The sequence below is a fragment of the Micropterus salmoides genome, unplaced genomic scaffold (genome assembly GCF_014851395.1).
Source record: "Micropterus salmoides isolate LMB-PRFRI ecotype aquatic unplaced genomic scaffold, ASM1485139v1 Ms_hic_scaffold_14, whole genome shotgun sequence".
Lineage (NCBI taxonomy): Eukaryota > Metazoa > Chordata > Actinopteri > Centrarchiformes > Centrarchidae > Micropterus > Micropterus salmoides.
The window spans coordinates 17,494,049-17,506,191 of NW_024040485.1; the positions used below are offsets into that span (position 1 = coordinate 17,494,049).

The following is a 12,143-nucleotide window of genomic DNA, read 5'->3' on the forward strand; positions in this document are numbered from 1 at the left end:
AAGGTTTTGTATTTTAACAATGGTTTTTGTGTCACATTGTGAACACATTATAAATACAAAAATAAGAACGTATTTAGACAAACTAAAAACTGGCTGTGGTGATTGCAAACTAGTATAAAGCATTTCACACAGTTGTTTATGGTCACTTTTACTTGGGCAGATCTGATATTCTTTTCCCTTGACCCTTTTCTCTCCTGTTCTTGGGTTGTGGCTTTTGCCGTCCAACAAGCTGAGGTAACGCTGTTGATTGTCTGGTTCCCCTTCGTCTAAGATTAAAGATTATAAATCCAACTCTGTCACTGAATCCTCATCCAGCAATACATACTACTACTAGAGAGCAGGTTAGTTATAAATCAGGCCAACATGACAACACACACTTGGTCAGTACGTAAAACATTGCATTTATTTCCTGAAATATAAATACTACAAGGACAGATGAGGTGTGGTTCACAGTACTGTACACTGTTTACCTGAGAGAAATAAATGATCAGGGTGAAAGGGTTTTATACATTTTCATAGGAAATGCATCCTGGTCATTTCAGGGGTAAAAAATAGGTACAGTAAATAAACAATACTGCAAAACAAATCTACCTACTAGTACAAATAAAGTAACCTGACCATGAACTGCAAGTCCTCTGGTAAAGCCTGTAAATCTTGGAGTAAGGAAAACCTGCAAATTTTGCAACACAAACCTGCATCCTCTGTGACAGCTTTATTTTAACAAAGGCATTTTTGTTTTTGCTAAAATCACCTTTTCTATGTTGCCTATGATTGTAACATCTAGTCGTTCTTACATCATCATTTTTATATTAGTAGTTACAGTATTTCTATAAAGTAAGGCACTTAAAGACCTTTTGGTCCTTTTGTTTGTCTTCACAGAGCTGAGTTGAATGAGCTTCACATGTGACACACAAAGCTAATGATCAACAATCTAATTCAAATCATATTACAATCTCAAGGTTAGTTCTACTGCCAACTGTTACCGACAAAACCAGTTCTAGGGCAAACACACTCTTGAGTTTTCTCACGTAACGTTACTCCACGTTTGTTGGATCCCAAGTCACATGTCTTTCATCATGTAATCTGCCCAAAGCGGCCATGTCCGACTCCTCCAGCTGGAACCCAAAGACCTACAGGATGCGTGCGAGAGAGGTAACAGGTGAAATGAGAAAATGAATGGCTGTGTCATTAGAGATGAGAAATTAAGAGTTGGCTTCAGATTGCCTCACTTCCTGCTCTCCTGAGAGAGAACTGGTTATTGTTACTAAATTTTACAGAGAACTATTTGAATTAATCTCCCAGTTTTCCATTTGCTGTCAGTTTCATTTCAGGCCTATGCTAGAGTATTCTGCTTAGCTCCTTATAATTCATTTTGTCAGATGCATTTATTAAAATGTGTTTCAAATTATGTATGTTAACCTTTTGCCTTGTTTCTATTATTTTTACATGTATTTTTGTCATCACACCTGCTTGACAGGTCTCTCAACATAATTAATCATTCTTAGCCTTTTATACAGTTAGAACATTTCATATAATGCGCAGTCATGTTGTGCTCTGCATTTCTAACTCACTTGACAGTTTTCTTGTATCCTCTTCTTTTTGATGGATTTTGGTATTGTGACAACTTCATTCTAAGGACAATTAGAGAAACAATAGCATTGTGGGTAGAACACTTACACATAGAGACAAAACGTGTTAGGCCAAATCAACATAAGGCAGAACATATCTCAACAATGTGACAACCTGAATACTCCAGCGGATGCAGATCTGAGCAGGTGTGAGGCTGTACTTTTCTGCTATTTGGAGAACAGTTGGGTCACTGAGGACTTGACCCTTGGCCAGAGGACTGTACCCTTCAAACACAATTCCCTCCTGACGACAGTACTCTATCAGTTGATTGGGCTGCTGGAAAGGATGGTACTCCACCTGATGGGTCATATCATTTTTAACGTATCATACATCATAAGCAAGTTATGTAGGCACTTGAGCTCAACATTTACTTGTATACTCCAATGCTATTATAAACAGTACACACCAGATTTTTTAAGTGGAAAAGGCACCCTACAAGATTCAGGTGTACAAAGGTTATTGGGGCAGGGAGGAGGGCAATACTCTCTTTCTACTGCAAGAGAAGCAGTATAATTTTATGGATGGAAACTATAAGTGTGGATCTGGGAACCCTCATGAAGGAGCTACTTCTCCCTCACCACCACAACTAAAAGGGTATTCGGACTGTACATATTTTGTACATACTATATCTTCTTACATTTTTCATATCAACTCTGCAACAAGCCAATTTTTTCACACACCAGGCCTGAATGACCCTAAGGGCTTTTTTGCTAAATAAACACATTTAATCTTATTAAGAGTTTTCTGAAAACAAACAAACTCTACCTGGTTAACATGTGGCGCGACACTACAGTCCTCCTTTAACTGTTCCAGGTGGTGGACCAGAAAGTTGCTCACTCCAATAGCATGGCACACCCCTATAGTGACAAACATGATATTTATGCTCTATGAAATATGAAATACCCCACTCATGATCTTCCATGTTTTGTACCTTCTTTATAAAGTTCTTCCAAAGCTCTCCAGGTCTCAGCTCTCATCTCCCTGTTGGAGCAACCAGGTTGTAATGACCCTGGCCAATGCATCAGGTACAGATCTGAAAAAGGGGGGCAGGTGATAATTTTTCATGAAAGACAACAAACTGCATTCACTGTTAGCAAATGAAGACTGACATGACATTAAATAGCAATGAACCATTATTAGAGAGGTGCTATTGCAATAACACAGAAAAATGTTTCTGTCAGTTTCTGTTTAACATGTCTTTCACAACTCATACCAAAATATTCCACCCCCATCTGTGAGCAGGAGTCAAGGCAGGCCTTCTTTGTAGCTTCGTACCCGTAGTCCCCTGGCCACAATTTATTGGTGAGCCACAGATCACTTCGTGGTATCCCACTTTCTCTGATAGCTTTACCCAGTTTCTCCTCACAGCCATAGCGCTTTGCTGTGTCAATGTGGCGTACGCCACATTCAGTGAGTGCATACACAATGGCATCATGAGAGTATCCGCCATCATGTGATGTGCCTGGTATAGAGATATTAGACAAAATATTGGGAGTCAAAAGCAATGTCAGTTCAGTTCAAATTCAAAGGTCTTATTGTTTCTGTGTTATTGTTTTTTTTTCCACCAGAAAGGTTTTAGTACCTTACTGCCACAACAGATTTTACTTCTTAAAAAAAAACACCAGGAAAATAAACAATCAAGAAAAAAAGAGACATACTTTACTTTTTGTATGTGTAAATGTTTATGAGTTGCCAATGGACAATATAGCATAATCGTATAGTCATCTTTCCCATTTAGGGTTCCTCCCCGGAATCGCCTATTTAAACAACATTGTATGTTAAATAAATAAATAAATAAAATATACATAAAAAAGAAAAGTAAAAAAAATTATGATATTTTGATACACGATACAATGCGTGTGCATTTTTGTGTTTTTTATTTGCATTATTGTCATGAGACACGTCCAATATCTACCCAAGTAAAACGCACCTAATCCAAATATTGGAATCTGCAGACCATTGGAAAGAGGGACTGTAGGACATCTCAGCAGTGGTGCAAAAGACATGTTCCCCTGTGCCGTGGTGAGAACCCTGAATTACATAAACTATTATTATTTTATTGTTTTCTTCATCTATTAACGTTAGCTCCTATTGCAAAGCTGCTACTTTACGACTAAGTTAACTTACCCACAACTTTCCAAAGCACTTAATGTTAATTGTAACGTTACATACCTGTCACAAACAATTTTAATCACTGCACCAATAACGAGATGTACTTGAGCGTTGCTGTAAGCAGTATACTTTCGAGTTTCAGGTTTTGCATGTGAAGTAGTTTACGGAGTTAGCTTCTCTGGGAGTGGAGGTTTGCCTCCAACGGAAAATCAAATCACATGACATTCAAGCCTATGGGTGATCCAAGATGGCGTCGGTTTCCAATAGGTAAGGCAAAGGCACAAGTGATCAAAACTGATAAACGACACTAACTACAACATAGACAAGTAAACACACAGTCTGAAATAAATCGCATTTGTCATGTAACGTTAGTCGGTAATTTGCAGGTTTTTCAGCAATGCAGTCGTTTATTTTTGAGCTGTGACATCCAGTAAGTTGCGGTGAATGGTAGTGTGTAAGAGCTCTTTGCTTTCAGGCTCTCTGGTGAGAGTCAGCCAACATGGCGACCATGTAAAGCAAACGGTTTGTTTACAGTGCCAACAAAATGAGGTGAGTTTAGAGTTATGGAAAGAAATAAAATGTCACTTTTACTGTGCTAAATGTAAATAAATAACGTTAGCTATATGGCAGTTTGTTAACTCAAGGTATGGCGTTATGCAAGTTATATTCTAAGATAACGTTATGTTCAACAAAATAAAACGTAGAAGTTATAAATAACAACAATAAGGCAGTGTTTACATAAGATAACATTTCATTTGATTTTTTGCAGAACAAATTCGGTATGTGCAGAGGTGAGATAATGGACCCCTCAAGGAAAACTGTTCTGGGACTTTAACAAAAAAATAAACCTACAGCAGTCTCCAGCTGTTGACAGTTCATCAACAGTTGTACCTTACTTTCAGCACTGCTTGTGTGCACCAGTCTATTGTCATTTTAGTATTTTCTGAGAGCCAGTAGTGTGTTCAGAGAGCATGGACGTGGACATGCAATCCTTAGGATGAATCCAGTAAGTGTTTCCATAAAAATAAGTAACATTGCGTAAAGCCATGCTTCTTTGTCTAATAACATTGTTTAATCTAGTCTAAGTGGCGTCTATTTTAAATGCTTGCGTTCTCGGATATCTCAGCTAGGAGGGACAAAACCTAGAGCATATTGTAATGGGATGTCCTGCATGTGTGTGAACCCCCGCAGGGTCTCCCGTTGCTGCATGGGATTGCGACGAACGTATTTGGTTTGGCCAATCCTGTTGCTACTCCTGGTCGGTGCAGCCTTGACAGCTCTGCTGCCCCCCGCTGAGGACCAAGAAGGCGTTGGTGTCCTGGGAGTGCTACGGCGGGCAACATCTCCAAAGGAGAATCCTGCACAGGGCCGCCATGGTGACAGTGCAGAGGAGGAGCAGAGGTTTACCATCATCATCCAAACTTACAACCGCACAGACATTTTACTCAAACTCCTAAACCATTACCAGGCAGTGCCTCATCTTCGGCGAATTGTCATAGTCTGGAACAACATTGGGGAGCACACACCCCTGAAGTTATGGAACTCTTTGGGGCCTCATCCAGTCCCCGTGGCCTTCAAGGAGCAGACTAGCAATCGAATGCGCAACAGACTTCAACCATTCCCTGAGATAGATACAGATGGTCAGTATATCTTTCACCTGGCATTTTGTCTGTTTCAACATTTTTTTTCAGTGGCGTTTGTTTGACTTTTGCTTAATCCTTAGCTGTGCTGATGCTGGATGACGACACCCTGGTCAGTGTTCCTGATATCAGTTTTGCTTTCTCCGTCTGGAAGGTAAGCTTCAGGTACAATGTATATGAGGGATTAACATTCTCTATCTAACTTGTTGATTGGTTATGTAAATGAAAATGCATCAGCATCTAACTAACTAACTGCACCGTCCATAATGCGATTGCCCTAAGCAGGTACAACATAAGTTGTTTTATCCTTGATTCCACAGCAATTTCCAGACCAGATTGTTGGATTTGTCCCACGGAAACACGTCTCAACACCAGGAGGAGTGTACAGTTACGGCAGCTTTGAACTGCAGGACCCAGAAACAGCTGGAGGTGACAAGTAAGCTTTTCTTTTGTTACAATTTTGTAAAGCTCCACGTAAAATGCATGTGATGTGAAAGGTGTTAAAAACTTTCATGTTGATCCACTCACTGCAGATACTCCATGGTGTTAATTGGTGCTGCCTTCTTCCACCGCCGCTACCTGCAGCTCTTCCAGGACCAGCCTCAGGCAGTGCACGCGCTGGTGGATGAAACGCAGAATTGTGACGACATTGCAATGAACTTTGCTGTAGCGCTGCACATGAGGAAACACTCAAAGTCTAGAGGCAGCATTAACAAACCCTCTGGGGTCTTTGTCAAACCTGTGGACCTCCGCAACCTGGAAAAGGATGCCAGCAGCGGGTACCAGGGTATGTGGCATCGTCCTGAACACCTTCTTCAAAGATCCTACTGTTTGAACAAGTTGACACAGATCTATGGCTTCATGCCACTGTGCTTCTCCAACCTGATGGTCTCCCAGTTTGGCTTCCCCAGCTATGCCAACCACAAGAGTAGAGGCTGAGGGACTGCCACATCGGTCCCTCAGCTTTATTAGATTGAAAGAAGACAGACTCAAGTAGCAGTGCGATAAGTCTGTGTTTGATTAACAGTCTGTCTTGGCTTGGGATTAGGTTGAGAACTTGATATTCTCATGTTCATGTGATCTGTGACTAGAAACCATCATTTACCTAATCAGCAGGACTATGATGATATTTCTTCCTCTGGACAGCAGCAATGATTGTTAAAGAACTTTCTACACATGGCCCAGTCGGATTAAACTTTCCTTCAGTGCGTTCTAACCTGAGTGGATTGAAGTGCAGCTATTTTATAGTCAGCAGGTGTCTGCTTTGATGATGTGCCTTGTTCGTAAAACATAATTTACAACACTGGTGTCATGTGTCATTCAAGTTTTCTTTTTCACTATTTGTAATTGTGTATGCGTTCCAGGTGAGCTTGTGTACAATCCCTATAAAATAAATGTTAAGATATCCGCATGCAGTAGTTTTTGGCCCCCCCAAAAAATCCCCACCTAAGTGTGTATCGGAGAATAAAATACAAGTAATGCAAGTATTATGTGCCTTTCAATGTAATCTATATGTACAGTACTATGCATGTGTGGACAATCATGATGGGTTTTTTTATGTGTGCACATTTTTCAGGTTTGTAGGACTGTCTCATGTGATTCAGTTAAATAAAGAACAAACACTTTTTCTCTGGACAAAAGTTGTGGATTAACTCATGATTATGATAATGAGAGGAACATCTTGAAGCAGGTGAACAGAGGTCAAGATCCTGAGATGTACTGAATGATCGAAGAATCAAGTCGGCAAATCCAGGAGTGGGTGGTGACCTTTTTCCACATCGTTTGTAAAGGTCTGCTTTAGCAAGCAAAATGAATGACATTTTGATGCATTTTCTTTCTGACATGAACAGCACAGAAGTAAGCATCACTTTAAGGTGAGTCTACTCTATTGACCAAGCTCCATCCTCTGCAATGTTTTTGGCACCTTTTTAAAAGAGTTCCCACTTGACTAAAATGACGAGGTAAAGTCTGTTTAAATGTGGACCGATTCCCTCTTTCATTAAATAAAAATATAACTTAACTCGTGATTGTTGAAAATCTAGTTTTAATAGCAACATACAAGACCAGCCCACAGGACTGTATTTTACATTGGATTCAGCAATGGATTTAATCATTGAATTGTATCAGCTGTTTCTGTCTAGGCTTATACAATTGCTTTCAATAATATGACCAGGAAGGCTGAAGGTTAAGCATATATGGATTATTAAGAGGTAGGAGAGAGGTGAAGTTAATTGCAGGGAAACAGATGCGATCAGTCTACACTGTAAACATCTCGATTGCAACACCAGGTGTGAGGTCTGACCTATTTTTCAAATTCCAGGTCTCTGCATACCAACAAATAAGCTTAAGCTCATTACAAACCTTGAATGAAAAACTATATTTATCACTAAACAATAACATCCCTCTTGGTGGATAAAAGTGTCTTTGCATATTCTGAGGTAACTCTGCGACCTCACTTCTTTCAAAAAGGTTCAGAGAGACCTTGCGTAGTCTCATCGTGGCCCAGGTCCACCACCCCCGGCCCCTGGAGAACGCATGTCGTGCCACAGCTTCACAAGAGGTTCCCTCCTCCTCCAAATCAGTTTGTGACCGTATGCCACATACCATCTGTAGGATGAGATATATGGAGACTATTAAAATGTAGTGACTGCAGGAAGGGATTCTGCCAAACCACGTATAAAGTCCAATAATATAAAAGATTTACACCACCATAAGCAGTATAAAGTTCAAACTACAATAACGATGTTTTTACAAAGTGTAAAAACATCACATAAAATGTTATAATCTGAGTAACTTAGCAACAATGTACTATTACGGTATATAGTTATTTTTACAGTAATTGTTTCATAATAGTGCCTTCAACAGCTGTTATCACGACTGAAATTCCAGACTTGGTTCATTTGATGACAACTGAACCGTTTTTCTGTACATTTGCTGATGAAGACAGGTAGATGTGTGAAAGAACCTGAAGAGGCTGGTAAGTGGACCTTGACTTAAAATTACTTGGTCAAACTACAAGAACACTCCAAGGTCCATTAAAAGCAGTGCTGGAGCTTTCGGTCGTATCACCTGGTCTTCTTCAGCATATGGAGTTTGCCCAAGTTGGAATTTTAAACCTTCAAATTTCAATTTCTTTCAAAGCAGTTAAAGCACATGATGAATATGGCCCTCACCTCATAACTCCACCTGCTGATGAAGATCATGTGATACGATTGAAAGCTCAAGAACACATACTAAATGGACCTTGTTCAAGAATTAACTCCTAACCCCAAACCTTTTCCCTCAACAGCATCTGATGTATTTAGAGTAACAAGACTTACAGACATTCTTCTTTAAAATAAATCACTTTCATATTATTGGCCACGGTCCATCAGTTATACATTATCTGAGTTTTTGAATCGTTGTTGTTTATGAGAGCCATAAAGAGGAACATAAGCCACTCACACTCCAAACAGGGCTCCGCCAAGGTGAGCTGCATGGTCAAACAGCCGCCATCCCAGTATAAGTCCTGCTGTATCTATGGCAACAAGCGCTTTCAGAGCCTTAAGACAGAACAATGACAGGAACCTTAAGTTACACACCAAGTCCTGCACTAAATCAAATACAACTATCTACCATGCATTCAGACATGCATACTTACACATTCACTCACACACACTGGACCTAGTCCGTTTTGTTCATGCACAGATTCACATCTCTTCCCTGCAGCGAAAACACAACATGGGAATGTAAACACCCTATTAAATGTATGAATTACAAAACTATTTACATTCACAATACACCGAGTAACCCAGAAACAACAATTTGTTAAACCATACATGGTGCCCACCCACCCAGGGCCGGGACTGCAAACACAAACAGACACACATGCATACTTTTTGTCACTTACATTTCCTGCTGTGAAAGTGACCATGGGGAGGAAGATTATGCCTAGTTTGGCCTCTGGCACCTTAGCACAGACTGCGGCCACTATTGCCATGATGGCACCCGACTATGTATCAAACAAAAGACAAGTCAAATGATTAGGATTTGTGTACTTCTTTTGTGTTACAATGTATGAAGAGTTTATCAAAAATCTTACCGCTCCTAATGATGGATGGAGATGTCCTGTAGCAGTTTTACACATGTAGCTTACCATAGTGGAAATCACACCTGGAAATACACATTATGATTAGGATAACAAGCTGTCTCTCCCCCACCACCCCAAAATAAAAATAAAATCTTAATTCATCCCCTTTTCAGTTTCATTTCCCCTCTTCTTCGTCATATTGCCCATATATTTTACCAGCTGGTTCCAACTACCACATTTATTAAACTCTAACTCTAATGAGTTAGAAATTCAGGAAGCCATTTTGCTAAATAATTGAAGATTAAGTTATTTGTAACGTGTGTTTAACCTTAAATAGATTATGTAAGAGATTAAAGGAGACAGATTTTATGCTGGATTTATATTCCTTATTCAACTCACCAGCAGACAGGTAGACGGCAAGAAACTGCTCTTTCCCTAAGAGAGTCACAATTCCTGAGGAGAATGTCCACAGGACATACATGTTGGCCACCATGTGGATAATGGAGTAGTGGCTGAAGGAGGACAGGACCATGGGAAGACACCGTGTTTCTGGTGGGACAGGGAAATATGTACAGAAACATTAAACATACTTGTATGGGAAATATTACCCCCCCCACCCCCCAAAAAAAGAAGGTATAACAGATATACTCACTGGAGGCTGGGTTGGACGTGAAGTACTTAATCATGCTTCTTTGCATTGAAGGGATCCGCCAGCAACACAGGACTACAGCATTTACTGCAATGATACCTGGAAAACAGTAATAAGGAAAGCTCCTGACTATGAAGAAATGTAGGCTCATATTGAAGAAATGCAGGGACAAAGTGAGTCTGTGTCTGCAAAATAAGTTACCGGTGACAGTTCTCTGTCCCTCTGTGAGGTTGCTCCAGAAGTCATCCACCATGGATACCAGAAGGATGAGCTGTCGCTGGAAGCCTGACAGCTGGTTCCACCAGTCATGCCAATATGCCATGTCCTGGGAGCCCTGGAAATATACGAAAGGTTCACTGTAAGCAGCCTATAAGTTACATTGGAGAGAGCGAGCCCTTTGTATCATTAAAAGCTCACCCGTGACCTTTTTTCTGACTCCTCTTTTGCAGTCTGAACTCTTGACTTCAGGGTCTCATACTGCAGAATGGCAGCCGCACCAAAGGAGCAGCCTGTAAACTGACATGGAGTCAGACAACAACCAGCGCAATTAAAATGCACCAAATCTCAGTACAGCATGCATCTATCTTCTCATTCTACAAGAAAAATGGGATGACCTACCCCTACTGTAAACATGAGTGGTTTGAAGAGCTTTGGCCTGGCTTTGAGAGAAAGTGGGGGACGTGGTGCGCCAGCCTCAGAGGGTGAAGGGTTTGTTTCTTGGGTGACATTTCCTTTCTTTGTATCTGGCCTTTTGGCTTCCCGACGGAAACCGCACCTCTGTTGGTTGCAGGGGTTCAGCCTGCCGAAAAGCGTGTCGACACAGGAGGAAATGATTAGACCCAATTTACAGATAGACAGCTTTGGTAAAAGAATGCCATGAACATCACCTGTATGATATAAGGCAAAGTAATGTCACAGCCCTGCAGTGAAAACTGTGAAGCATATTCTCTTTAAGTGATGATTTAACTATGTTATATAATGTTTAACTGTAGGGCTGCAACTAATGAATCCTTGTAAGCCCACAGTGACGTCTTCATGTTGCCACTGTTTTTTTGATTGACTTACGGTCTAAAACCTATAAGTATTTTGTTTATTATCACACAAGACAAGAAAAAAAGACGTTTAATCGGTAGGTCAGTTTTTAAAAGTAGTTGCTGAATAATTATTTGTAGATTGACTAATTGTTTAAACCATTGTTTCCATATGCATTGGTTACATTGTGGACTATATTATGGTTACTATGACCAACACCCTTTACCTGATAATTTAATTATCAAGCACCATAAAATGCTACAATAGGTGAAATGCAGACTCCAGACTTAACGTTATTGACTATAGATTTAAGGAGCTAAATAATATGCCGCTTGAACTGTAAAAGACAGATAACACGAACGGTGCTGGTACTGCACTTTTTATTTCTGTAAACAAACGAAACATACAGCTGTCTTCTGCCCAGTGGATCTCTTAACGATGACAGTTAGGTAACGTTAATGGCACAAGCGCGTCCTGTCAGTGCTGTTGTTTTGTTTAGACAGACCCCGCGACAGTAACAGCTTTATATTTGCTCACCTGGAGCTTCGTGAAGTAGTGCTGATTGTTCTGATGAACTGTGTTTCGGCCCATTTCATCACACATCCTCTCCACGCCATGTTTGTGATGACCTTTTGCCGGAAGCCCGTCCCACTGCCCTGACTGGAGCCAATGCTGCGTTCAAAGACTGAAAAAAGCTCCGACTGTTTTCAGTGCTCATTTTGTATAAACAAAGAGTAGCCTACTTTTTTGGAGATGTGGGGAGAGGCAATGGATTGTTTATATTAACTACAAATAAATAATTATTTTCTATATATTTAGTTATTTGCACTATTAGATGCCTTGCATTATTTGTAAAAGTATACACAGATTGCCTGTTTTCTGTTTACTGTGTGTACACTGAGAGCTACTGGGAAAAAAAGTAGTATGTTAGGCCAATAAAGTTGATTCTGATTCTGAAATAATAATTGACAGAACACGAATGCAGCAGAAGACCTCTGTGTGCTGCAGGCAC

The 12,143-nt window shown here is 40.2% G+C and overlaps 3 protein-coding genes across 10 annotated transcripts; 1 reads left to right on the forward strand and 2 right to left on the reverse strand.

Annotated features, from left to right (window-relative positions):
• Nucleotides 1-380: 380 nt before the first annotated feature.
• Nucleotides 381-3,938, reverse strand: zgc:110366 (uncharacterized protein LOC550476 homolog). 3 transcript variants are annotated; one of them, XM_038718132.1, is made up of 8 exons: nucleotides 3,802-3,938; nucleotides 3,560-3,641; nucleotides 2,843-3,091; nucleotides 2,561-2,662; nucleotides 2,395-2,486; nucleotides 1,744-1,926; nucleotides 1,572-1,631; nucleotides 381-1,130 (listed from the first exon to the last, which is right to left on the reverse strand). In XM_038718132.1, exons 2-8 carry the CDS (start codon nucleotides 3,633-3,635, stop codon nucleotides 1,035-1,037), a joined length of 858 nt encoding a protein of 285 aa, XP_038574060.1. In that variant the 5' UTR covers nucleotides 3,636-3,641; nucleotides 3,802-3,938; the 3' UTR covers nucleotides 381-1,034. The 3 variants fall into 3 exon arrangements, with proteins under 3 accessions (XP_038574060.1, XP_038574059.1, XP_038574061.1); XM_038718131.1 differs by having other exon boundaries at nucleotides 3,560-3,660; XM_038718133.1 differs by lacking the exon at nucleotides 3,802-3,938 and having other exon boundaries at nucleotides 3,560-3,786.
• extl2 (exostosin-like glycosyltransferase 2) lies at nucleotides 3,887-7,021 on the forward strand. 5 transcript variants are annotated; one of them, XM_038718129.1, is made up of 6 exons: nucleotides 3,921-4,008; nucleotides 4,511-4,747; nucleotides 4,933-5,381; nucleotides 5,465-5,535; nucleotides 5,702-5,817; nucleotides 5,915-7,021. In XM_038718129.1, exons 3-6 carry the CDS (start codon nucleotides 4,949-4,951, stop codon nucleotides 6,318-6,320), a joined length of 1,026 nt encoding a protein of 341 aa, XP_038574057.1. In that variant the 5' UTR covers nucleotides 3,921-4,008; nucleotides 4,511-4,747; nucleotides 4,933-4,948; the 3' UTR covers nucleotides 6,321-7,021. The 5 variants fall into 5 exon arrangements, with proteins under 5 accessions (XP_038574053.1, XP_038574057.1, XP_038574054.1 ...); XM_038718128.1 differs by lacking the exon at nucleotides 3,921-4,008 and adding an exon at nucleotides 4,036-4,290; XM_038718125.1 differs by lacking the exon at nucleotides 4,511-4,747 and having other exon boundaries at nucleotides 3,887-4,008.
• A 381-nt stretch (nucleotides 7,022-7,402) lies between these two features.
• parla (presenilin associated, rhomboid-like a) lies at nucleotides 7,403-11,793 on the reverse strand. Of its 2 annotated transcripts, XR_005444300.1 has the most exons (11): nucleotides 11,669-11,793; nucleotides 10,718-10,898; nucleotides 10,517-10,615; nucleotides 10,301-10,433; nucleotides 10,103-10,198; nucleotides 9,850-9,999; nucleotides 9,463-9,533; nucleotides 9,271-9,372; nucleotides 9,022-9,083; nucleotides 8,826-8,923; nucleotides 7,945-7,988 (listed from the first exon to the last, which is right to left on the reverse strand). XR_005444300.1 is itself a non-coding variant. In XM_038718124.1 (10 exons), exons 1-10 carry the CDS (start codon nucleotides 11,746-11,748, stop codon nucleotides 7,874-7,876), a joined length of 1,125 nt encoding a protein of 374 aa, XP_038574052.1. In that variant the 5' UTR covers nucleotides 11,749-11,793; the 3' UTR covers nucleotides 7,403-7,873. The 2 variants fall into 2 exon arrangements, 1 of the variants encoding a protein (XP_038574052.1); XM_038718124.1 differs by lacking the exon at nucleotides 9,022-9,083 and having other exon boundaries at nucleotides 7,403-7,988.
• Between the last annotated feature and the right edge of the window lie 350 nt (nucleotides 11,794-12,143).

Coding starts and splice junctions, on each gene's coding strand:
- extl2 (XM_038718125.1), top strand. CDS start 3,989: ATGGCGTCGGTTTCCAATAG. Junction 5,382..5,464: donor CCCTGAGATAGATACAGATG/GTCAGTATATCT, acceptor CTTAATCCTTAG/CTGTGCTGATGCTGGATGAC. Junction 5,536..5,701: donor TTGCTTTCTCCGTCTGGAAG/GTAAGCTTCAGG, acceptor TTGATTCCACAG/CAATTTCCAGACCAGATTGT.
- zgc:110366 (XM_038718132.1), bottom strand. CDS start 3,635: ATGTCTTTTGCACCACTGCTGAGATGTCCTACAGTCCCTCTTTCCAAT. Junction 2,487..2,560: donor GGAAGAACTTTATAAAGAAG/GTACAAAACATG, acceptor TTGTCACTATAG/GGGTGTGCCATGCTATTGGA. Junction 1,632..1,743: donor GCATCCGCTGGAGTATTCAG/GTTGTCACATTG, acceptor AATTGTCCTTAG/AATGAAGTTGTCACAATACC.
- parla (XM_038718124.1), bottom strand. CDS start 11,748: ATGGCGTGGAGAGGATGTGTGATGAAATGGGCCGAAACACAGTTCATC. Junction 9,534..9,849: donor TGCCGTCTACCTGTCTGCTG/GTGAGTTGAATA, acceptor GTGTATTTCCAG/GTGTGATTTCCACTATGGTA. Junction 7,989..8,825: donor GGCGGAGCCCTGTTTGGAGT/GTGAGTGGCTTA, acceptor CTCATCCTACAG/ATGGTATGTGGCATACGGTC.